Source organism: Halichoeres trimaculatus, unplaced genomic scaffold, assembly GCF_033239565.1.
Source record: "Halichoeres trimaculatus isolate MK-OKI-2021-1 unplaced genomic scaffold, fHalTri1.1 fHalTri1_scaffold_6, whole genome shotgun sequence".
Lineage (NCBI taxonomy): Eukaryota > Metazoa > Chordata > Actinopteri > Labriformes > Labridae > Halichoeres > Halichoeres trimaculatus.
Window position 1 is genome coordinate 24,821,299 of NW_027437184.1, and position 20,686 is coordinate 24,841,984.

At 41.4% G+C, this 20,686-nt stretch overlaps 1 protein-coding gene across 1 annotated transcript in view; it reads right to left on the minus strand.

Annotated features, from left to right (window-relative positions):
• LOC141791820 (uncharacterized) overlaps nt 1-20,686 on the minus strand; it is a 50,155-nt gene that overhangs the window by 15,704 nt on the left and 13,765 nt on the right. Inside the window, exons 2-4 of the mRNA XM_074672476.1 lie at nt 10,626-12,727; nt 9,305-9,607; nt 5,871-6,132 (exon numbers count right to left, since the gene is read on the minus strand). Coding sequence (XP_074528577.1) covers nt 5,871-6,132; nt 9,305-9,607; nt 10,626-12,711 — 2,651 coding nt within the window. The 5' untranslated portion in view covers nt 12,712-12,727. The remainder of the gene's footprint in view (nt 1-5,870; nt 6,133-9,304; nt 9,608-10,625; nt 12,728-20,686) is intronic.

Here is a 20,686-nt window from a genome sequence, read left to right on the forward strand (position 1 = left end):
TCTGTATAAAAATCAAAGAGCAATAACAACAGGCCCTCTGCAAAGGTTAATACCACACCTACTGGGGAGAGAGCTGGAGAGACTGGAGGAGTGAACTGCAAGTTTGGTTCTCCAGCTGAAAGAAAGGCGAGGAGGTAAAAACAGGGTTGCGGTATGTTGACCCACTGAGGTCTGATAACAGTGAAACTGTAACACAAAGCACAGCTGAATATCCTTGCTTTCATGTCATTCTGCCTGGACGGGCTTTCTTACAACACAAAGCTCCATGTGAGAATAAAAAACAAAAACAGTGAACACACAGGTGCAGTAGCTGTGCATCCTGAGTATGACGGTAGAAAAATATATAGCCTTTATCAAAGTCACTCAGCCAAAAATAAACCCAGAGATAAAACTTCAGGATCATTTTACAAATTCATACTTTTAACAGCGACAAGGGAGGACCAAAATACACAAGGCTCAACTGAAGGCATTTCGGTTGTAGAAACTTTGTGTAAATGTGACTCAAAATCTGGGCTACCGTTAGGGCTGAGGGGGTGGGACGTATATCGATTAAGAATATATCAACAAAAAAAAAGGAGCAGGCCTGCTCTGAATTTGTTTGGGGTTTGTGGACAAATAATCTAGTTTTGTACTTCTTCTGTTTCAACGGATATTTAAGTTTTTTGAAGTGGGGTTATATGAGTTACATATCACTCGTCTTTGTATTTAAACAAAGGATATAGTTCAGGTCGACCCCTTGAATGAGAAACTGCACTGGAGCTATAGGCTGCGCTTCTTTGCAGACAGACCAGTTCTCTTGTCTAATTTCACCAACTTTGAGAGACTTTTTTTGCACTCAGAAAGCCTTTTTTTTTTTTTTTCGCACTACCCGCGGACACAACACAGACATGATCTTCAGCTCTGTGATCAGCTGTCGGGGTCTGCAGGCTTCAGAGGGACAAAAAAATACAACCAAACTTTTTAAGTGTTTCTAACAGTGCTGATGACATGCTGTTTTTAGAGGATACACATGGTCACTACACCAAAGGAAAGAGCAGAGAAACTTTGATAGAAAGGAAACTTTTAAGGAGCTGTTTGGACTATCTGGAAAATTTAGAGTATTTCTGGGATAAAGACTCCATTTCCCATGAGCACTTGCGCTATCTGGCGTAAGAACATGACCCGTTTTTTTGGAAGCAAATGAATGGAGGGTTGATCTTCTTTTTAACACTTCTTTACTTGGTTCAAGACAACTTTAACTGCGATAAGGTAATATATTTATTCACACTTATGCAGCGCTGTTGTTTGAAACGTGTCAACAAGCAAACTTTGTAAACTTAGTTTTGTAGTCAAGTAGCCAACTATGATTAGCGCTACTCACAGCCCAGTGGTCTAAGACATGTCCATAACCTAGCGAACATAATGAATCCTCGTTGTGTCCTACCAGTGCTTACAACCTCACCAATCAGAGCTAACGTAACCTCACTCTTCATTTTATTGATAGACTCTCAAGTTTGAACAGACCACTGCAGAATAACTGCTGACTGTGGGTTGGAACGAACATTATCACAAATAGGATCACCTGTGTTTTAGCTCGTACTCTATCATTTTCCTGTTTAGCTTTCTTCTGCTTTTCTGTCTGTTTTCTTTTTAATAGTTCAGCTTCAGTGTCCACTGTTACTATAACATTAATCCAAGAAATTGCTCACAGCAGAGAAAAACTCAGATCTCCCTTCTCACTGCTAAAATTTGTTGCCCGGCATGGTGTTGTCAGAGGGAGTGATGTAAATCAATCCTGTCCGGCCTGACCGAGAAGCTGAGAAATGCCATTTAGAAATAACTAGTGCTGGGAAAGTTAACGCGTTATTTTTGCGTTAACCCGTCAATCTATTAACGTCGTTGAATATTTTATCGCACATTAGTGCATGTTGCTCACATGCTTTTATTTTGTAAATGTCTGTTGCTGACCGCGGTGTAACCGGAAGTGAAATTGGCGGAAAAACATGATGAGTAACCAAAACAAGCGTGAAACAAAACAAGAGGGGCAACAGTCTGCGCGCACGGCATGCCAGATATAAACAAACGCAGGTAGTCTGTCAGGACGAAGAGACACGATGAGAACTAGAGCCTTATTTAGCGGTGTTTTTGTGTGAAAGTGACGTGCTGAAAATTCTCTAAATAAAGCATGAATGCAGACCGATGTCAGATTTTTTCGGTGGGAGTCCGTTTATTTGTGTTTTTGGTCAAGTAAAAAATGGCCCCGTCTGAGTGCAGAGGAAACCGGCAGAGGAGCAGGGAGGGGGTGTTTGGTGCGAGCGCCCTGGGCTTCTGCTGCACAAAATCACTGCTGTAGGGGTAATTTCTGCCCTAAACCTTGTGATAGGACCCAAATGTTCCATCCCAGAGTATCACTTTAATGTCCTGACAGTGGCAATAAGCTTTGATATTGTATTTACATTTTGTAAATTTGATTTGCACTAAATATGTGATTTAACTATTACTGTATAACAAGTACTGATTTAGTGTTTGCATGACAGATGTTATGGCACTTTCACAATGCGATTAATTATGACTAATCAGGGAAATCATGCAATTAATTACAATTAAAAGTTTTAATCGTTGCCCAGCCCTAAAAATAACCTATATTGGTGCTGATAATCTCATTTTAAGTTGTGGATTGCTATCAGGCATATATCTAGAAGTGAGACTTTTTCAAGTAACTTCTGAGCACTTGTGACAAAATGCTGTCACCAGTGAAAAATTGGTTACACGACACATCTGGCTGCTTTGTGTGACGCTTGCAAACCAGAGTCCACTACAGTTTGTCATCCACTTACTCCAATATTCAGGAGATGAATGTGGAAACAAGAAAACTGAGGGGAAGTTTGTCTTGGGATGTGTTCTTTAAATTCTTTAAACTACACAGTGACACAACCCATGGTCCACACGATATGTTTGCATTATCAAAATACTCTGTTTAGTTGCTAAATGGGTAGGCTGAGCTGAAATTACAAACATTACTGAGTCTGCGAAGTAAACTCTGGCATCTGGTGCTTAACACTTTGAAAGACTGTCAGAATTTGCAACATATCAGGTGCACAAACATCATGACCTGATGAGCTTATCAATGAGCAGTATTGGCCTGTTAACAGAGAAATGTAGAGGCCTAGCGGACCGGTATCTGTTGTTTCTAATGCAATAACTGGTAAAATGTAACTCATACAACCCCACTCAAAAAACAAAAACAATTGAAATATCCCTTTAATGTGTTCCTAAATGATCCTTAATCACTAAAGCTGTGTGCTGAATCCCTGCACATCCCTTTATTCAACTCATAAAAATAACACAAGCAAAAGACGTTCCCCACTTCAACACGCTTGCATATAGGAATCAATCTTGCTTTACAAAAATGAAACCATTTCACGATTGACACGAGCCAAATTAATCTTCATTTTTATGCAAATGCTTGAGTTGTAAACAAACTGATGTATTAAGCATCTTACCAAAATGTTCATGAAATCATTTTACAAAATGTGCAAAATAGTTCTCTCTGACAAATTACAAAATCCATGAATCACTCATTCTGCCCACAAAGTGAATTTACTAATATTATGTGAGAAAGGAGCAAGCTTTGAAAGTCCTGTGCGTCCTTTTGTTTTATATACGTGCCATTTCTATCACATATTCTTAATAGATTGACTTGGTGTGGAATACAGAGTGCATTCTGCATTATGAGCCTTCAGAGCAGTAGGAGGATTCAGAGAAGTCCAATTTTGTGTCTTTTTTTTTTTTTTCCTGTGTGTGTAGTGACTAGTTTTAATAGTGAATCACAACAGCTTCTCTGCTCCATCAAGAGCCTTCTTATGGAAATTGATGCACAGCCATGAGGGCCAAGGTCCAGCAAAGACAATAAGGCAAAGGGACAGTGCGGGGCTCTCTGACCTCTACAGAACATGTGAAAATAATTTAGATTTAGTTTTTAGATTAATCATGGCATAAAGGGATAATCTAATTTTGAATTAGTGTTGCATGAGGTAATTGTCATAGTGAGTGTATTACCTACAGGAGATGTCAGACAGCTCGGCTCCCTTGTTTGTAAATCATGAAACAGAAGCTAGGCTACTAGCTTCTTTAAATAGAGTCAACATTACCATGTAATTCAGCTCATTTCTGAAACATGAATGCCAGTGTAACTGTACACTATATTTGAAAAGATTTAAGAGCTTTACTTTGTTGTCAAAAGGTGCTCCATGTAACCTGGTGTTGCAGGCATGTAAAGAGTGAATCCATGCCCACAAACCCACAAACCAAGAAAGCTACTGCTGTCGAAGAATTGGTGAAAACACCAGCAGCTCACATGTATGACTGCAGTCTGCATCACTGACCAGCAGTTACATCAAAGAAAGGTGAAATCAAAGAAGCAAAGGAGAACTCAAAAATACCTGAAAGGAGCAAGCACCCACATTAGTGTTAGGGTCAGACTTTATTATCTAATGAGCTAAAATCCATGGTTGAGCTGACCATGTCTGAATAGCTCCTGTTCGACCTCTGCAAACAAGCCGAGCTGACAGGGATCCCCTGAGTAATGTTTCTGCTAATTACAAGTACCTAATGCAACCCTACCTAAAAAAAAGTAACTACTCATTTGTTAATTATGATTTAAGGTATAAAACTGTTAAATAGTTACTTGGTTGTTGTCATTTTTTTCTAATTAAGTGGGGAATATATTCTGCAGTCTTTCACGGGATGTAAAAACAATCAAAAATAAAAACTACAACAGAAAAAAAATTGACCAAGGAATGTCAAATGTTGCCTCTTTAATTTGACTGTTATATGTACTTGATTTGAAATTGCATGTGCTTTTTAAATATCTGAAGTTTGTGTCTGTGCATCAAAAAGGGCTGATGGATCAAAAACATTGTCTAAAAATTACAATAAAAATGATGGCATTTCTTTTGTAACAAATTAACTGACGCAAAGTTGGAGGAGGTGTCTTATTTTTAAAGCATATAACAAGATCTAACACAGTCCTCTGGTCAAAAAACTGTGAAGAAATGTGGTTTTGCTTTAATACCCATTTTAACTTTGTGTTCATGACTGCGCCACAGAAATCCCACACCAAGTCTTTTTTTCTGTCCTTACTTTAAGAGCTGCTTCACTGAAATAAAAGGATTCTCACACATTTCCATGAGGTGCTTGTCACTTGTGTCTCATTCAGGTTAATGCTACTCAATGCTACAGACTAGGTCCATGCTTCTCCATTGCACAGTTCAAAACAGGAAAAGAAGCAGACATAATAAACGTAATGGAAACAATAATTGAGGCCAGTGTGTCAAATCCTTCACATCTGTTTGACAGAAACAGAAAAAAAATTAAACAAATGCATGAGATTTAAAGTGCACTGTAATAACATGTGTGCTGCTACTTAATGGCAGGGCCATGAGAGTGTTGTTGTGGATGAAGGAGGACACAAACAGAGATCCCTTTGCATGTTTGTGTCCCTGTGCTGCATGCATTGATGTATTTCTGTGAGCGGCTGCGATTGTAAACAACAGGAACGAAAAGGATGAAGCAATAGAAAAAAAAAAAAGAGATGAGATATCTGAGAGTCATGTTAGGTCTATACAAAATATTGGCACATTATCTTATAAACAGTATACTGGATGTAGATCATGTTGTCTAAGAGCTACTGCTTAAACAATGATGCATCCAGTTCTTTGTCTCATATTTCACAGTATTAAAAGTGCACTAATTGCCAGACTGTCTCCCAGATGTATTTTTTCTCATCATGTCTGTCATCTAAAATGTGCCACACTCTTTAATTTCACTTTATTCTTCATTTGTATCAGCTGTAAAAACCTGCATGCTCCTGTCGGCTGACCTCTTCTCACACCTGTGTCTCCACACCGTTCAGTTTGGGCATCAGGATGCGAGGAGTCACCCCAGAGTTGAGGTCCCTCTCGAATTCCAAAAGCTGACCCATGAAGTTTAGATTGGGGGACACCACGGGACGCCGGCTCCGCACGTATTTGTAGGCATCTGTCATTGTCATGAGGGTGTGCTTCATAAGGTAGGCAATAACGATGGTTGCAGAACGGGACACGCCTGCCTGGCAGTGCACCAACACTCCCTGTCCACTCTGATATGCCTCCTCTGTGGATGAGAGCAATAAAAAAGTTTAGCTTTATTTTTTCAGTCAGTTCAAGAGGGAAAACTGGCTTTATATTTCATTCTAGCTTGCTGTAAGCATCTGTGAAAATGAGAATCATTTTTACAATCATTAACATTCATGACTGATGTATATTTTACAAGGTAGGGGGGTTGAAATCACCAAGGAAAAACTAGTTTTTGGCAGGCAAGAGTCCAAAACAGACAAGTGTCTAGGGTATTTTGGCCCAAAATAAAACTGTCACAACACAAAAATTGCTGTACACCTATGAGTCCGGCTCAAAGTTTGTGCCTGTTAAAAATAAGTTCCTCCCTGCCATAGCTGCCATAGCTGCCTGGTTCTTATTGTTCACAGTAGACTCTTTAAAGATGATACTGCAAATGTTTGAAAGCTGCTTTTGTCACAAATTTCATTACATCTACTAACTAGGGCAGTTTCCAGATAATTACCATGGGAATTTTAGCTCAGGAATATTGGAAAAATTACAGGAGTTTGTTGATATCAACTTGAGTTAATTTTTTTTGTAACAATTGAAATAACAAAAAATTGTGCCAGTTGAAACAAAATGATTGAATGCAAAAATAATGAATCACATGTGAGAACACATTGAGTCTGAGTTGAGAAGCACATTGATCATCATCAATCACTACTTTGCTAGACTACAGCATTTTCACTGAGACCACATTTCTACAACTGGAGTCTAGGGGTGCGGTCACACTGGCCACCCAAACCGTGCCGTGCTTAAGCACAATTGCCCCCCGCAGCGCTGTTCCTCCGCTGGAGAGTACGGCCGGCGGTCACACTACCTCAATATGAACCAGACTTCAGTGGGTATCACACACGCGCACGGCCCGCCTATGTCATCGTGAAGCATCTGTTTACATGTTTACTCTCATCAGAGTCAGCACAATGAGACACAGAGAGCACTGCTACAACTTCAGAGACTTTTGGACTTATGGTGAGTTGTTTTTGCCGACACAGCCCTCTAAAACCCCTGCTTTGTTTAAAATGATTGTTGAGAGATGTGCTTGCGGCAATCATACGTCATGGATCACATGCGTGCTCGTGTTAATGCATGAAGCGTGCCAAAGCAGAGAAGTGAATCGTGCTTAAACACAGCACAGTTTGCCAGTGTGACCACGTCTAGAAGTGCCGTGGAGGTATAAATTTGAATAAATTTAAAATAAATTTGATGGTATGGTTTGACCTTGAGTAATGGACACATTTCAAAATAAACTAACTCATGCTAATCAAAATGCGATAAAATTGTAATTGATTCTCTGAAAATTAATTTATAATGTTTATAATTTATAATGTTATAATGTTTATAATGTTTATATTTCTATATGTTTATATTTATAATGTCCTTTAGAAACATTGCAATCAGGGGTTTATATTAACACCTGCCAACCTGCCAAATGCGGGTGAATTCCAGCTGTGGTGGGTAGCACTGTAACTCCTACCAGCCACTTTGGCGGGTTGAATCATTTAATTGTAGTTTTCTGAAACGGCATCTAAAATACTGAACCCATTGCAATATGAGACTATGGCACTACAACTCCCATGAGCACTGCCTGCACACAGTGTTTGCTCATTGGACGCGCTCGTCTCGAGCCTCTGTCTTGGACAGCCTGACAGCTCCCGGTGTTTAGCGCCTGATAACGTGATTAAAACTTCACTCACGTCTTCCTTCCTCTCTATTGTAAACAGATTCCAGGGTTTGAGTCACAAACTAGCGTCAAAACTCCTGTAACTTTTTAAAAGTGAGGACGCAGCTCATTTAAACGCACACTGCACCGATCTCACCAGCAACACTCACCTAGAGCAGGGGAGGGGAGGTGGGCGTGGAGAAGCACACGTAGAGAAGAGAAACAGGTCACAGATACAAGGAGCTGTAGGACCAATATTTAAACCTCCTAATGTACAAACATTTATCAAAGTTATATTATATATCATATGTAAAAAGTTCACTCTAGAAATACTGTAAACAAACCAAATCATTCTAAATATATAAAACTTCTGGTCCAGTGTAACTTATATCTGCTGTTTTTGTCTTCATGACACATTTTTTTTAACTTTTGATTGATACAACTTAAAAATATATATATAATTATACTACTAAATGACAAAGTCCAGAAAGTATGGTACTTACTTAATTACTGAAAAATTACTGTTGTAAATAAATATCTAAGCAGACATTTTTTCTTGCTAGTTTTTCAGTTTAGTTTTTATCTTTTCAACTAACCTTCAAGCATAACAAATTTCATTCAATACAACAATAAACGTCTCCTTTAATTACTTTGTCTTAATTGTCTGCATATTTTCATATTAAAGGAGCACAACCGTTTTAGAACTTAATACCTGATCATGGGGTCAAACATTTATGTAGTTTTGATTTAAGTGTAAACAGAGGTCATTCACATTTAAAAAGGTTGTACATCTAGTTCAAGTAAACTTTAGCATGTTTTTGTCTGCTTTCATCATATTAAACATAATTACCCAACAACAAAATTGTGGCTGGTGAAAATGCTTAGTGACTTGTAAATCTGGAAAAACACTAGCCACAGAGGCTGGTGAGCAAAAATGTTAATGTCAAGCCCTGATTGCAATTGCTAATTGCTGATTAACTGTGTATGCAGGATTTATTGACAGTGGAAAGTTGTTGTAACCTCATTTAGTATGATATACGAATGGATGGGATCTATAAATTCTAGGTTCATCAAGCAAAGTTTCCACTAAACCTCATCTTTTGTTTGTGTTTTTGTTGAATTTCCTCTCAGAATGTGAAAATAATGATAGAAAATAACTGTGGGGACATACTTCAACAATAATGTACCGTTAAGCTCTTCCTGCCCTGCTGACCAAACATGAGCGACTCTTAACACCAGCTCCTGCTTCTCATACAAACTGCTTTGCACACCATCTCCACCCCAGCTCCTCCTTACATGCTGTGTCTGATTGTATCAGTGTCATATGTGTCATCACTGATGCCTGCTCTGTTCTGTAAACCTGGATCTTTGCTGCTGCTCTGCCCTCCTTGGCTTTTCATACATGCACATGTAAGAGAGGGGAGGCGTGGTCTCTCCACCTCAGGCTTTGGCTGTTAGTTTAGGCACATTGTAGGGCAGGGAATATAAATCAGAGAGTGAGTCTCACCAATGAACTCAAAAACCTCCTCAAAGTACTGTCGAAGGTTTTGCTTGCTGTTATCGGTGGCGGGCAACCTTTTGTAGCGCAGCCCAGAGTTGATGTGATAGAGGGGCAGGTGTGTCGTCACGTTGACCACATAGCCGATGTTGAGGCGCATCAGCAGGTCCAGGTCCTGGGCGTCTCTTTCGTTCCCCAGAAACAGGAAGGGCAGGATGGCACTGATCACGGCGTTCTCTGCATCGGGAGTCATCAAACTCTCGTCTGACAGAGAGGCGGGCAATGACGAGGAAAGCGGCAGAGTCAGGTGCACTGAGGAGATAGAGAGAAAACATGATTTTCTGAAGTGTGAAAAACATGAAAGTACAAGAAAACTAATTTTGACCCTGCCCTTGGTGAAAGTCTAAACCAGTGTTTCTCAAATTGTGGTCTGTGGACCACTTGTGGTCTGCCAGCGCCCCCCAGTGGTCCGCAACAACCGACAGGAAATTGTGTTTGTTTAAAGAAACATTCAAGAAAAAAGAGGGGGTGGGGGTGCGAGTTGTTCGGCTGCTACACAAATTGATAAAATCTACACAAAATTGATTCATAAAAGCGTTGGCATTACAATTCAATCCCAGTGCACTGACATTGGATATATGTGAGTAGCGAGGCAGAATTATGCATTTAGACACAGTATGAGTAATTAAATGTAACCTGTGTACTTGAGTATTTAAATACTGGAAATTTTAAGTATTATCAAATAATATATCAGTAATGTAGTTTTACTCAGATTTTCACGCCCATTTTTTCCTCATTCTAAAAAAATATAAAAACACCCAACCATGAGGGACTTAGTGCATTTTTTTTACTCCAGTCAGTGTAATTGTGAAAAAACACTTGTTCTGAATAAAGGGAATTGAAGAAAAAAAAAGTATATTTTTAATCATAAAAATAATTAGTGTATTAATCTATTTTCAAAATAATTGTTAGTTGCAGCCCTAGCAAGCTGTAACATGTATGATATTTGTCTATAGTACATCCATTTTTTTTCCTCTGGGGTGTTGTTCTGGGACTATTTAGCTCAGGGTGGTCCGCAAGATTTTTCTGGGGGGATAATTGGTCTGAAAATATTTGAGAAACACTGCTCTAAACCAAAGTCTCAAATCAATTAATTTACAGCATTTTGATTATTTATAACAGAAATGGAATAACTGTGAGTTTAAGGAAAAGGTATTTGTCAGAACTGCAGCATGACTGTTTAACTTAAGTAAAAAATCATGAGAGCACACCGCCGAGCCCTGACTACAGAGACTGCCCTTGGCCATGATTGATTGTAAGACATTCTTACTTCTGCTGTTCTCTTCATCTTGCTCTCTGTTCAGGGAGTTGAGGGCCAGGTGAAGGGACTGAGCCGATGGGAGAGAGTGCCCCCCCTCCCTGTCTCTTTGCCAAGGTTTGGGTTTGATGAGTGTGCTGGGGGCGGATGGTGGAGGCGAGAAGGACACAGGTGAAGGAGGGGAGACAGAGCGGGGAGAGGGGGAATGTGGATATGCTGCATCTCCGTCTTGCTCGTGACTATCTCCCATCCCTCCATCTTCGGTTTTATTCAGGAGCCTCTTTAGTGAGTTACGCCCATCATCGTACCCAGATCCAGTCCTGCGGCCCATGAAATCAAGAGCAGCCATCTTTCCTTGCTGAAGGCACCGTCTGCCGGCGTGGTCTATGAGCTGAGACGGTGGATACTCCTGGAGGTTTTGACAGTCCAGCATGACCAGGCCTGTCCCGTTGCTACCATTTTGTGCCTGGCTTGCGCAGGTTTTTCCGACTCCCAGTCCCATCCCGGCACAGTGATTCTTTTGGGCTTTGGAGTGGGTCATCTTCTTGGCCAGCTCTTCGGGCCAGATAGTACGCACGCTATAGTCATCATCATCAGCCTGGAACATGCCCATTGGGCGAGCTCCCCCGATGCTCCTCCCTGGGGGTTTGCCTCGGCGGGGGTTGAACGTCACTACTATTGGGTCACTGCTGCAGTAGCTGCAGGTGGAGCTGCCTGTCTGAGAGGCTTTGGGGTTGCAGCCTGTGACACAGCTCTGTATGGCCCGCAGAGGGGCTGAGGAGGACAGTGGGGTACAAGGCAGGCATCCCCCTACCAGTTTTTTGCGAAGAATAGCAGGACTTTCAAAGTTCCCTGCCTCCCCTGAGCAGGAGGCACAGCGGAGAGGTTTGAAGAGACCTGCTCGGCAGTCAGACACAGTGCTGTTGGAAGAGGACGTGTTGGAGGTGGAGGCGTTGGAGAGACACCCCCCTAGATTTTTCAGGCCCATCACTTTGCCTCCTCTTTTCACTGCTCCGACATTGTGACCACAGGAGAATGAGGTGGAAGAGCTTCCTCCTCCTGCTTGGCAGCTCGCTGAGTGCCCCTTATACCCTCTGCATCTTACCAGCTTCCAGCAGCCACAGCCGAAAGGATGGGTGCAGTCGATAGTGCAGGTGTGGTCAGGGCTGGGGAAGCCTCCGGCATGGGAGGAGCATGGGGACAGGGGTAGACCATGAAGGATGTGAGGGCGGTGATCCCGTCGGTGCGACAGGTGGGGCGGACCGAGCTGCTGAAATGAAACGGGGACATGGGGGGGTTGGGAGGGAGGGGATGAGGGGTAGCTGGAGTTTAGGATGGCAGCATGGGGGACGGGGACGGAGTTGTGGTGATAGGGCAGACTGTGAGTGTTATGGCTTTGATGGACAGTTCCCAGTTTGGAGCTCTTCTTGTGACTTTGAGAGTGAAACTCCTGCTCGCCCCTGCTCAGAGAACTTGTGTTTTCTTTTTCCTTTTCACTCCTGAATCTGTGGTGCTGGGCCTGAGCTGGAACAAACTGTAGGATGCCTCCGGGGGAAGATGACAACAGACTATGGCGACCTCTCTGTGACTTGTGTTCAGCTCCACCTGGTTTACCAGCAGTTTTCTCACACTGCCCTGGATCCCACTGCGAGGTGACACATTTCCCTCTGCCGCCTTTGACGGCTCCTCCTCGCCCCAACGAGTTGCTGAATCCTCCCCGTCCGCCTTTGTCTACCGTTACTCTGATATCAATAGTATGTGTGTGGGAGGGCAGCCGTGGGCCGAGAGTTACTGTGCCATTGCTGTGGCAGTGGCTAGGGTTGTGTCTGACACCCGCTGGGACTGCAGGCTGGTCGCCCTTGAATTTCAGCGCGCGAGTGGATCTGCGCTTGCATTCCAGAGTCAGAGATTTACAGGCGGGTGAGTAGAAATGGGGCTGCGAGGGGTGGAGGTGAGGAGGGTGGGCCACGTGTCCATTGGTGGAGGCTGAAATGTGAGAGGAGTGCTGCGGGATGCTCTGTGGGGAAGCCTCACACAGGGCTAAGTTTTTAGGGCGCTGGATGACCACTATGCGCTCATCGAGAGGGAGGGGAGGCATCTGGGTTTATGCAAAGCTGCCCAACGAAGAGGGAGAGAAAGAGACAGAAAGAGAGGCGGAGTCAGGAAATTACTGTAATTACACAAACACTAAAAATATGGGGCAAACTTTACATTTCATCCGTTAAATCTTGAAGAAAACACGCTGATGCATAATGAACACTGCCTCAGAGCCATGAAATATTTAGATGGTTCAGAGCGTAATTGAAAACAGTTGTTTTCTCCATAAAGAGGATGTAACAATCTTGTGCCATTATATTTACAAATGAACAGTATACATTATTTATGAAGTGTAAAGTAAAACCCCCAAACGTTCACCAGAAAGACAACATGACAGTTTTACAACAGATACATCAGCAGGTTTTTATGTTTTGCATATTTTTGTAAGTCATCACCGGTTGGGGTGGGTGTCTTTTATACCAAAACATATCAGGAACAAACACATCAACAACATTGCTGTTATTGCACACGTCTCCTTTCACATCTGCTGCAAATGAAAGGAGCAATAAAGAGGAAATCCAGAGAGGTGCATGTTTGATGGGAATGGATGAGACTGTAGCAGTTAACATCGATTGAATCCATTTAAACATGCACATCGAAAATCATCAGTTATCTGTTTATGCCAGGACCGGCTGATGGCCATGAAATGCTCTGTAATATGAAGCAGAGTTGAAATTGAACCATTTTCCTTCTAATCTCACTGTGGATTCAGTTTAAAAACTGGGGGAAAAAAATTAAAATCGACTCAATCTGATCTCAGGTATAAGGGTGTTTACCTGTTTTGCTCTTGAGGCAACTAATCCAAACTAATCCTGACGACAGCGAGGCTTCTTAAAAGCTCAGTCAGAAAAGCTGCAGCAAATGAGCTGCATCAACCTTCAAACCTCTGGTGAGTCCTCAATCTTACTGAGACACTCAGTCCCAGGACACTACAGCTAAGTCATAGCTTATGATACAAACAGCTAAATATGGTGCCGTACATGACTGAATTTACTGTTCTTGATGTAGAGATGAAAAGGCCTGACAGAAAAACGAGCTGCTTTGCCATAAATGTATTTTTAAACTACAAGCTTATATAAGTCGCTGCTTCTCTTCACAGAGAAACGACGGCTCCTTGGGACTCTTCATTGGAAACGCTGTGAAATACGAGAGAGTCATGAGATTATCTGAAATGAAACACAGTCTGCTCCCAGCCATGTTCACTCTGCCTCTTGAATAAATTAAATTAACTGAATCCTTTGGGCCAATTAGAAAGGAGCATTTGTCCAGGCCATGGTATAAACAGAAGGTCACCACATACACAACAGCATAACTCAGCTGGAGAGACAGCTTTCTCACCATGACACAGCAAAAAGAGATTAAGACACTGTAGTTTATAAATATACACTCAGAGAATAAAAGACAGAGAGGTTTCTACACTGTGTCCTCAAATCGCCTTTGAGAGTAATGTTATTAATAATAGGTTGGAACAGTGACTACAGGACTTTATGTTTTTTACATTTATTCTGTACATCCATTATCCAGCTGCCCTCAAACGTTTGGATGAAAAATTGTTGTCGTTAAAGTAGAAATCCACCCTCTCATACACACACTGTTAAATACAATCAATCAGAGACGTTAAATACACCCAGGAGGTGTTTGGCTGATAAAGTGCTTTAATTTGCTTTTTTGCCACACAAGCAGCACGGCTGTAGAAGAGGCTATAAGGGTCAGAAAGAAGGATTTTAGCATTTAGCTCAAAACACAAAAGAGGTTTAGGTAAAGGTTTTGTTTGAGTAACACAAAGAGAATAAGAAGCTATCCATTAAACTACAAAAGATTTCTCATGTTGTCGCTTTAATGTATTCTAAGTGTTTAATATCTACCATTAGTTTCAAAGATTTCTTTCCTCTTGATCATAAAAAAAACTGGTGTAAACTGATGCCTATTAGCTTTGTGGCTTAACTTCAAGGTAAACGTTTCAATATTTTAATTTAACATTTATATCAAGGGTGCTGTTGGGCAGCCAGCCCAGGATGTGGTACCTCAATACCTCATTGTTTACTATTACACAGAGATGCTTGTAAAACTTTTTAAAAATGGTGTGCCAAGTGTAGCTAAAGTTAGCAAAGCTAGCATTTTCAGCCTTCTGTCATTCTTGCCGGTTAATGTCCACATGCCTGCTGAGTACTTCAATACAAGATAGCCTTTATACTACTTCTAAATACTAACATACCAGGCCTGCATGAGAGGCCATCTGTGCTTGTTTGCATCTGGGTGGTAGAGCATTGTAGGGTTGTAGTATTATGGTAGTAGGCCCCCACTAATGGCTCAGCTACATCCCTAGTTAGTATGCTAACACAGAAAACTTAGATAGCCACATTTAAAAGCCTTTAACCCTGTGGAAACCAGCATGCCAGTATTTTATTTGTATGTTAGCATATGGTGGTAGCTTAGCATATCCCTTTAACACCATAAAACAGCCAGAAGAGCTGCTAGCCTAGCAAGGCAGGACAAGTCTTCACTGTTGGCATAACAGACTATGCAGATTTTTTTTGATCAATCCAACATTTAAGAATTCAGCTATTTCTGCTTTAACCCAAAAAAATCTGATGTAAATCTGACTTACCTCACAGAAAGAGAACAAAATATTCTATACCAAAGTGAAAAAGTAAAACCGTGACAACAATTACTTTTTTAAAAACACTTTTCACCAGAGTCATAGTTCAAATGATTGACCTCTATTTCTCTTGTTGGCTACATTAACCTGAGAAACAGATATCACAATAAGTTCAACACACTGTGTCTGTATGACCATGAACCATAAGAGAAAGAGTAATTTGGATCAGATTCAAATAAATAAAACAGGAGGGTGGAGATGCAACAATCAACCACCGAACTAAATGAGCTTGTTATTGCTCTGAGCATCAATCTGTACATATAGCTTTAAACTCAGTGTTTGGTGTGGTGCATACTTTGTTTTGACTTTCAGCCCTTTGAGCCCTATTTATGGAGGATCTCTTGGGGGGGACCAAAAAGGTTAAAAGGAGGACTGGGAGAACCGGTTGCAGAGGACGACACTGGCTGACAGTAACAGAGAGGGTATAAAGAGAAAATACAGGGGGACAGATTATAACGTGACACTGTAAAGCACAGAGCACAGGCAGGGAAGGAACACGTCAAGATAATGTTGGGATGCCTTCAGTCCCAACACAACACAGATACCAACCCATGGTGAGAGCAAACCACGCTGCAGTGTCCCCATGCTTAAATCCAGAGTCTGCCGACGGTATCCTCATCTCTTTTTTTTCCTTTTCAGCCTTGCCTGTGGTGGAGGGGGTGGGGGTTACATTGACCCAGTTTTATCATGGTGGAAGTCACTATCACTCTGATCACTTTCCTCTCACACTGTTAACTGCAGCCTGGCCAGTGGCCTTTCACTCTCACTCATTCACTCACTCACAGTCAAGGCTTCAGCAGACAGAGAGGACCGCAGAGAGATGGAGAACAATCAAAGTGAAGCCAAGAGGCCTCCCTTAATTTCACTTCATGTTGCTATAATACACAAAAATAAAAAGAATAAAATACACAGTTAAAACTGTGCTCTCTAGAGACTGTAGTTATCCTAGAAACATCCCGTTATCTTGGGCAATTACTGTGAAATTATGTAGTGGCAGCACATAAAAAGAAAGTCAAATCTGCAGAAAAAAAATAAAATAAACAACATGAATTTTAATGATCCTCTCTGTTATCTCAGCAGAGATCATTTGACACTTATTTCTATGTTCTAACTGCAAAATGCAAACCATTGTGACATTTTCCCACATTTCATCCACTTTCACTTCATGAAAAAAGAAAAACACATCATTCCATCTCATCACAGTTTGGTGAAAAGCTACAGCACATTTAGAATGAAAGATAATGAAATGTTGAATACTCTGGTCAGAGATTTGTGGTCATGTCTTGTTATTTTACTGTCCCAGTGACACCATATTTCACATAATATAGCAAAGTCCATAGAAGAGCTCACGAAACAAGAACAGTTGTGTTCAAGAGCCTTTCTTTCATTAGTTCATGTCTCTGCCTGTGGCATCAACCTCGACTAACTCTGATATATGTTTCTGGATGGCCCTGACCCTGATGTTATGAAACAAACAGAGAAAGAAACAAACAAACCCAGGTCTAAACCACCTTTCTGTAAATAGCAGTTCAAGAACCAGTGACTTCTCAACCCGCTACAAAGTTAAAATGTGCTGATACCCATGGTTAGAAGAGTTATACAATTTTCAGCATTTTTCTTGTTCCTTTGATGTTTTGAAATACTGTTTTTAATTTCAAACTGGTTGTCATTTATCATAAAGGCTGGTTTATTGATTTACTTTAGATTTATTTTCAAGTTTTTAAAAAATAATGTTAAATTAATTTTTCAAACTTACATTTTGTAATAACCTTTAATACTGGTTCCTATACTAAGAAGCAATATTTTTCAAGCTTGCATCAAAGTTAAAAACTTCTGACATTAACTTAATGATTTTAAGTTGGATTGTTTGAAATAAGAAATTGGCTCAAGTTTGTCGTTATTGCCTTATTTTTTTTATTTAATTTTTTTATTTTTTACAAATGCCCCATCGACATTTTTTCCACCTAAAGTATTACCTCCTTTTTACAGTTAATTAATTAATTTATTTTCATTAAGATTGATAACCTTAATCACAAGACATGTGGACTGGTATGAACCTTACAATAAATCTGAAACAATACTTCAGGCTAACAAAAGTGGGATTATAAATGTAGAAAACTTATGTGTAATTTACTGTTAAGCTGCTGTGAGGAACTTGTAGTTTTCCGTCAGGTTTGGCGCCCCTTGTGGACAAATTGGTGCTTCTTTTAACTTCATCATTTTTTTCCCCTGTGCACGTGTAAGGGTGCGGTCACACTGGCCATCCAAACCGTGCCGTGCTTAAGCACGATTGTCCCCCCCGCAGCGCTGTTCCTCAGCTGGAGAGTATGGCCAGCGGTCACACTACCCCTATGTCAACCAGACTTTAGCGGGTATCACACACGCGCACGGCCCGCCTATGTCACTGTGAAGCATCTGTTTACATGAAGCACGATCTCATCAGAGTCAGCACAATGACACACAGAGAGCACTGCTACAACTTTAGAGACTTTTTGACTTATGTTAAGTAGTTTTGGCTCGACACAGCCCTCTATCACCACGCTTCATTTAAAATGATTGTCGAGAGATGCGCTCGCAGTGATCATACGTCATGGCTCACACGCGCCATCTGCGTGTTTGTGCTTGTGCATGAAGTAAACCGTGCCGAAGCCCACCTCTCTGAAACATGCCAAAGCAGAGAAGTGAGTCGTGCTCAAGCACAGCACGGTTTGCCAGTCTGACCGCGTCCTTAATCTCATTTTTGGGTGCTGCTATGACCCAGCAGTAAGATCCCATGAGGCTAGCCCTCAGGTGGACAACAGGGGTTTGAATCAAACCTGCAGCCCTTCCTCTCATGTGTCTTCCCACTCTCACTCTGTTTACCGCTCTGTCCACTGCTCAGTTATCTTTGAGTAAAGCCTGAAAAATACCTTTAAAGAGAAATCTCATCCTGCTTTCTTTCTCATTAAAAGTATCACTTAACTGTCTCTGCAGCGTGCCGATCATCATCATGTCTGACATGTTCTGTGCTACAGCAGTTTCAGACATTAATAATGGCTTTGTAAAAATAATAGCTCTTTCTGCTGATGGTCTAATTTCCTTTAAGAGGCTATCTAAAGGCATCAGTATCCATTTCTGTCTGTTTCATAACCAGCTCAAAACTCCTCACAGGAGTTTAAATAAAGGGTTCATGAAGTTTTTGAAGAATAATCAGGGCTTATTTTAATTTAAGACTGAAAACCATTGGACAAAAAAAGACAGAAGTCACTGATAACTCACTTTTCCTGACAGCTCAGTGCTTTTCTTCTCTGAACCTGAGGACTGGATGCCGCCTAATGCCAGTATCCACCTCCAAAACCAAACAGTGTGAGCGCAGTCGATTGAGCGGTTGGCTGAAACTGTGTTCAATTAACTGTGTTTATGTGAAATCACTTCAGCGGGTTGGTGCTCAGTCATCTATCTTTCTAACACATTAATGGAGTCTGACGAAAGCTGCTCTGTCAACACGCTGAACATGCTGAGCGCTGTCGTGTGTTTTGAAAAGAGAGCCGCCTCAATCTGCTCCTCGAGGACGTCACAGACAAACTGTACAAACTGAACAGATTAGTGTGACGCTTGGAGAATGAGGAAACTGTAGCTTGTATGATGAGAGGAGCAGGCTTGTTCTGCTCGGGTTGTGATTTGACAGTTTTTCATTATTGGACCCTTGTTAATAGCTCCAATTGGCAGATCCCAGAATTGCGATGGCAGCCACTCTGACAGCTCAGAAATAAACACAGCAGAGAGCCGAGCGGAGGGATGAGGAGACGAGCTCATTACGGAATAAGAAAGCCATTACAATTATCTCAACTTGATAACAAGAATGAATGTCTTACGATAAACTCTAAACATAGAAAACTCTGCTTAAAGGGGACATATCATGCTTGTTTCTCCTTTTCACTATGCCAGACTAGGATGCCTGCAAAGCATTTCTGCCCTCAGTACAAGTCATTTAGTTCCTTCATTGCCCCACAATAGCGTTCTCAATATCCTCATTTTAGGCCATTCTGAAGATCTCGTTGAAACGCTCCGTTTCCAGAATGACTTCCAGTAACCTCGCAACGTCACAGCCCTTTGTGCTCTGATTGGTCAGTTCTATCAGAGGGGCGGAGGGGGTAGAGCCAGGGGGCGGTTTTTGCAGCATGGCAGTATTTACAAAATCCCCACATTGAATGGAGCAGACCGAGCGAGTTTGCTGTTTGCCAAAACTTCACCGTAAGGCATTGATAGCACTAATAAAATGGCAGAGTGTAGGATACGTCCTTTTGTATTGGACCCAGAGTCAGACCCGGACGGTTCTGCAGCTCAGGAGGAAGAAAATCCACCTCGACACAGATCATCTCAGGACGCTTCAGTGTGGTGAGTCAAACCGGTACTGTAACATGTAGAGTTTATACGTGGAAATATAGGCAGACTTCACCAATAAACTATTTCTATAACAGGGCTCCATCCTGCTCCTTCACTTTTCTCTGTCTGTTTTATCCATCATGCTGAAAGTGTAGTCTAAAGATCACCTCTACCGTCAGTTTGTCACTATGTTAGCACTCAGTCAAGTTAGCCAGAGCTAGTAGGAAGCTTTATTTATACTCGGCTCTTGGTGGGTGTATCCCTCGGTGGTGGTTGTGTGACTAACTGACTTCACAGAGGAGGAGCTGCTTTATCAGATTACTCCAATAAAAAGAAAGGATCCTCGTGTCGTCATGAAGGTCGAAATCTCGAAGCCAAATGTCAATGACCTATTTTCAGAGGCATCAAATCTCGTTCTAGGATATCAGAAAAAATACAATATCTCGTTTTTTGAAAATTCAGGGGGTGAAGGGTCTTGTTTTCAACTTTATTATTTTATATGTAAGTATTAAATCACGGATCAGCATGATATGTCCCCTTTAAACGGTTTTTGTAGGCCGTGGCCAGGCTAAAAGTGAGCATTCAAGTGCATGACTGCCACAATATTATGCATAAAACTAGTCATATCAGTGTGGGATTGTGCAATATTTCCACTGGGCATGTATTTCCTCAAAAGCCGGCTGTTAAGTGTGAATAAGTTATGAGTCTCTTTCAGAAAAGCCACCTATAAGAAATTTCTGAAGCAGTTAGCTTCTTATACCGTCTGAATAAACAAATGTCACAGAAAGGATCAAGGAGCAAAGAAGCGAATGTATGCGCATGATTAGGTGTGTATTAATATTTAAGGCTTGTGCATGCTAAGCTTTGCAATCACATTAGGAGCTTCACACCTCGGGCGGGCGCACAGGAGTGTGACGAGTGGAACTAAGAACTCACACAGATGAAAAGAAAT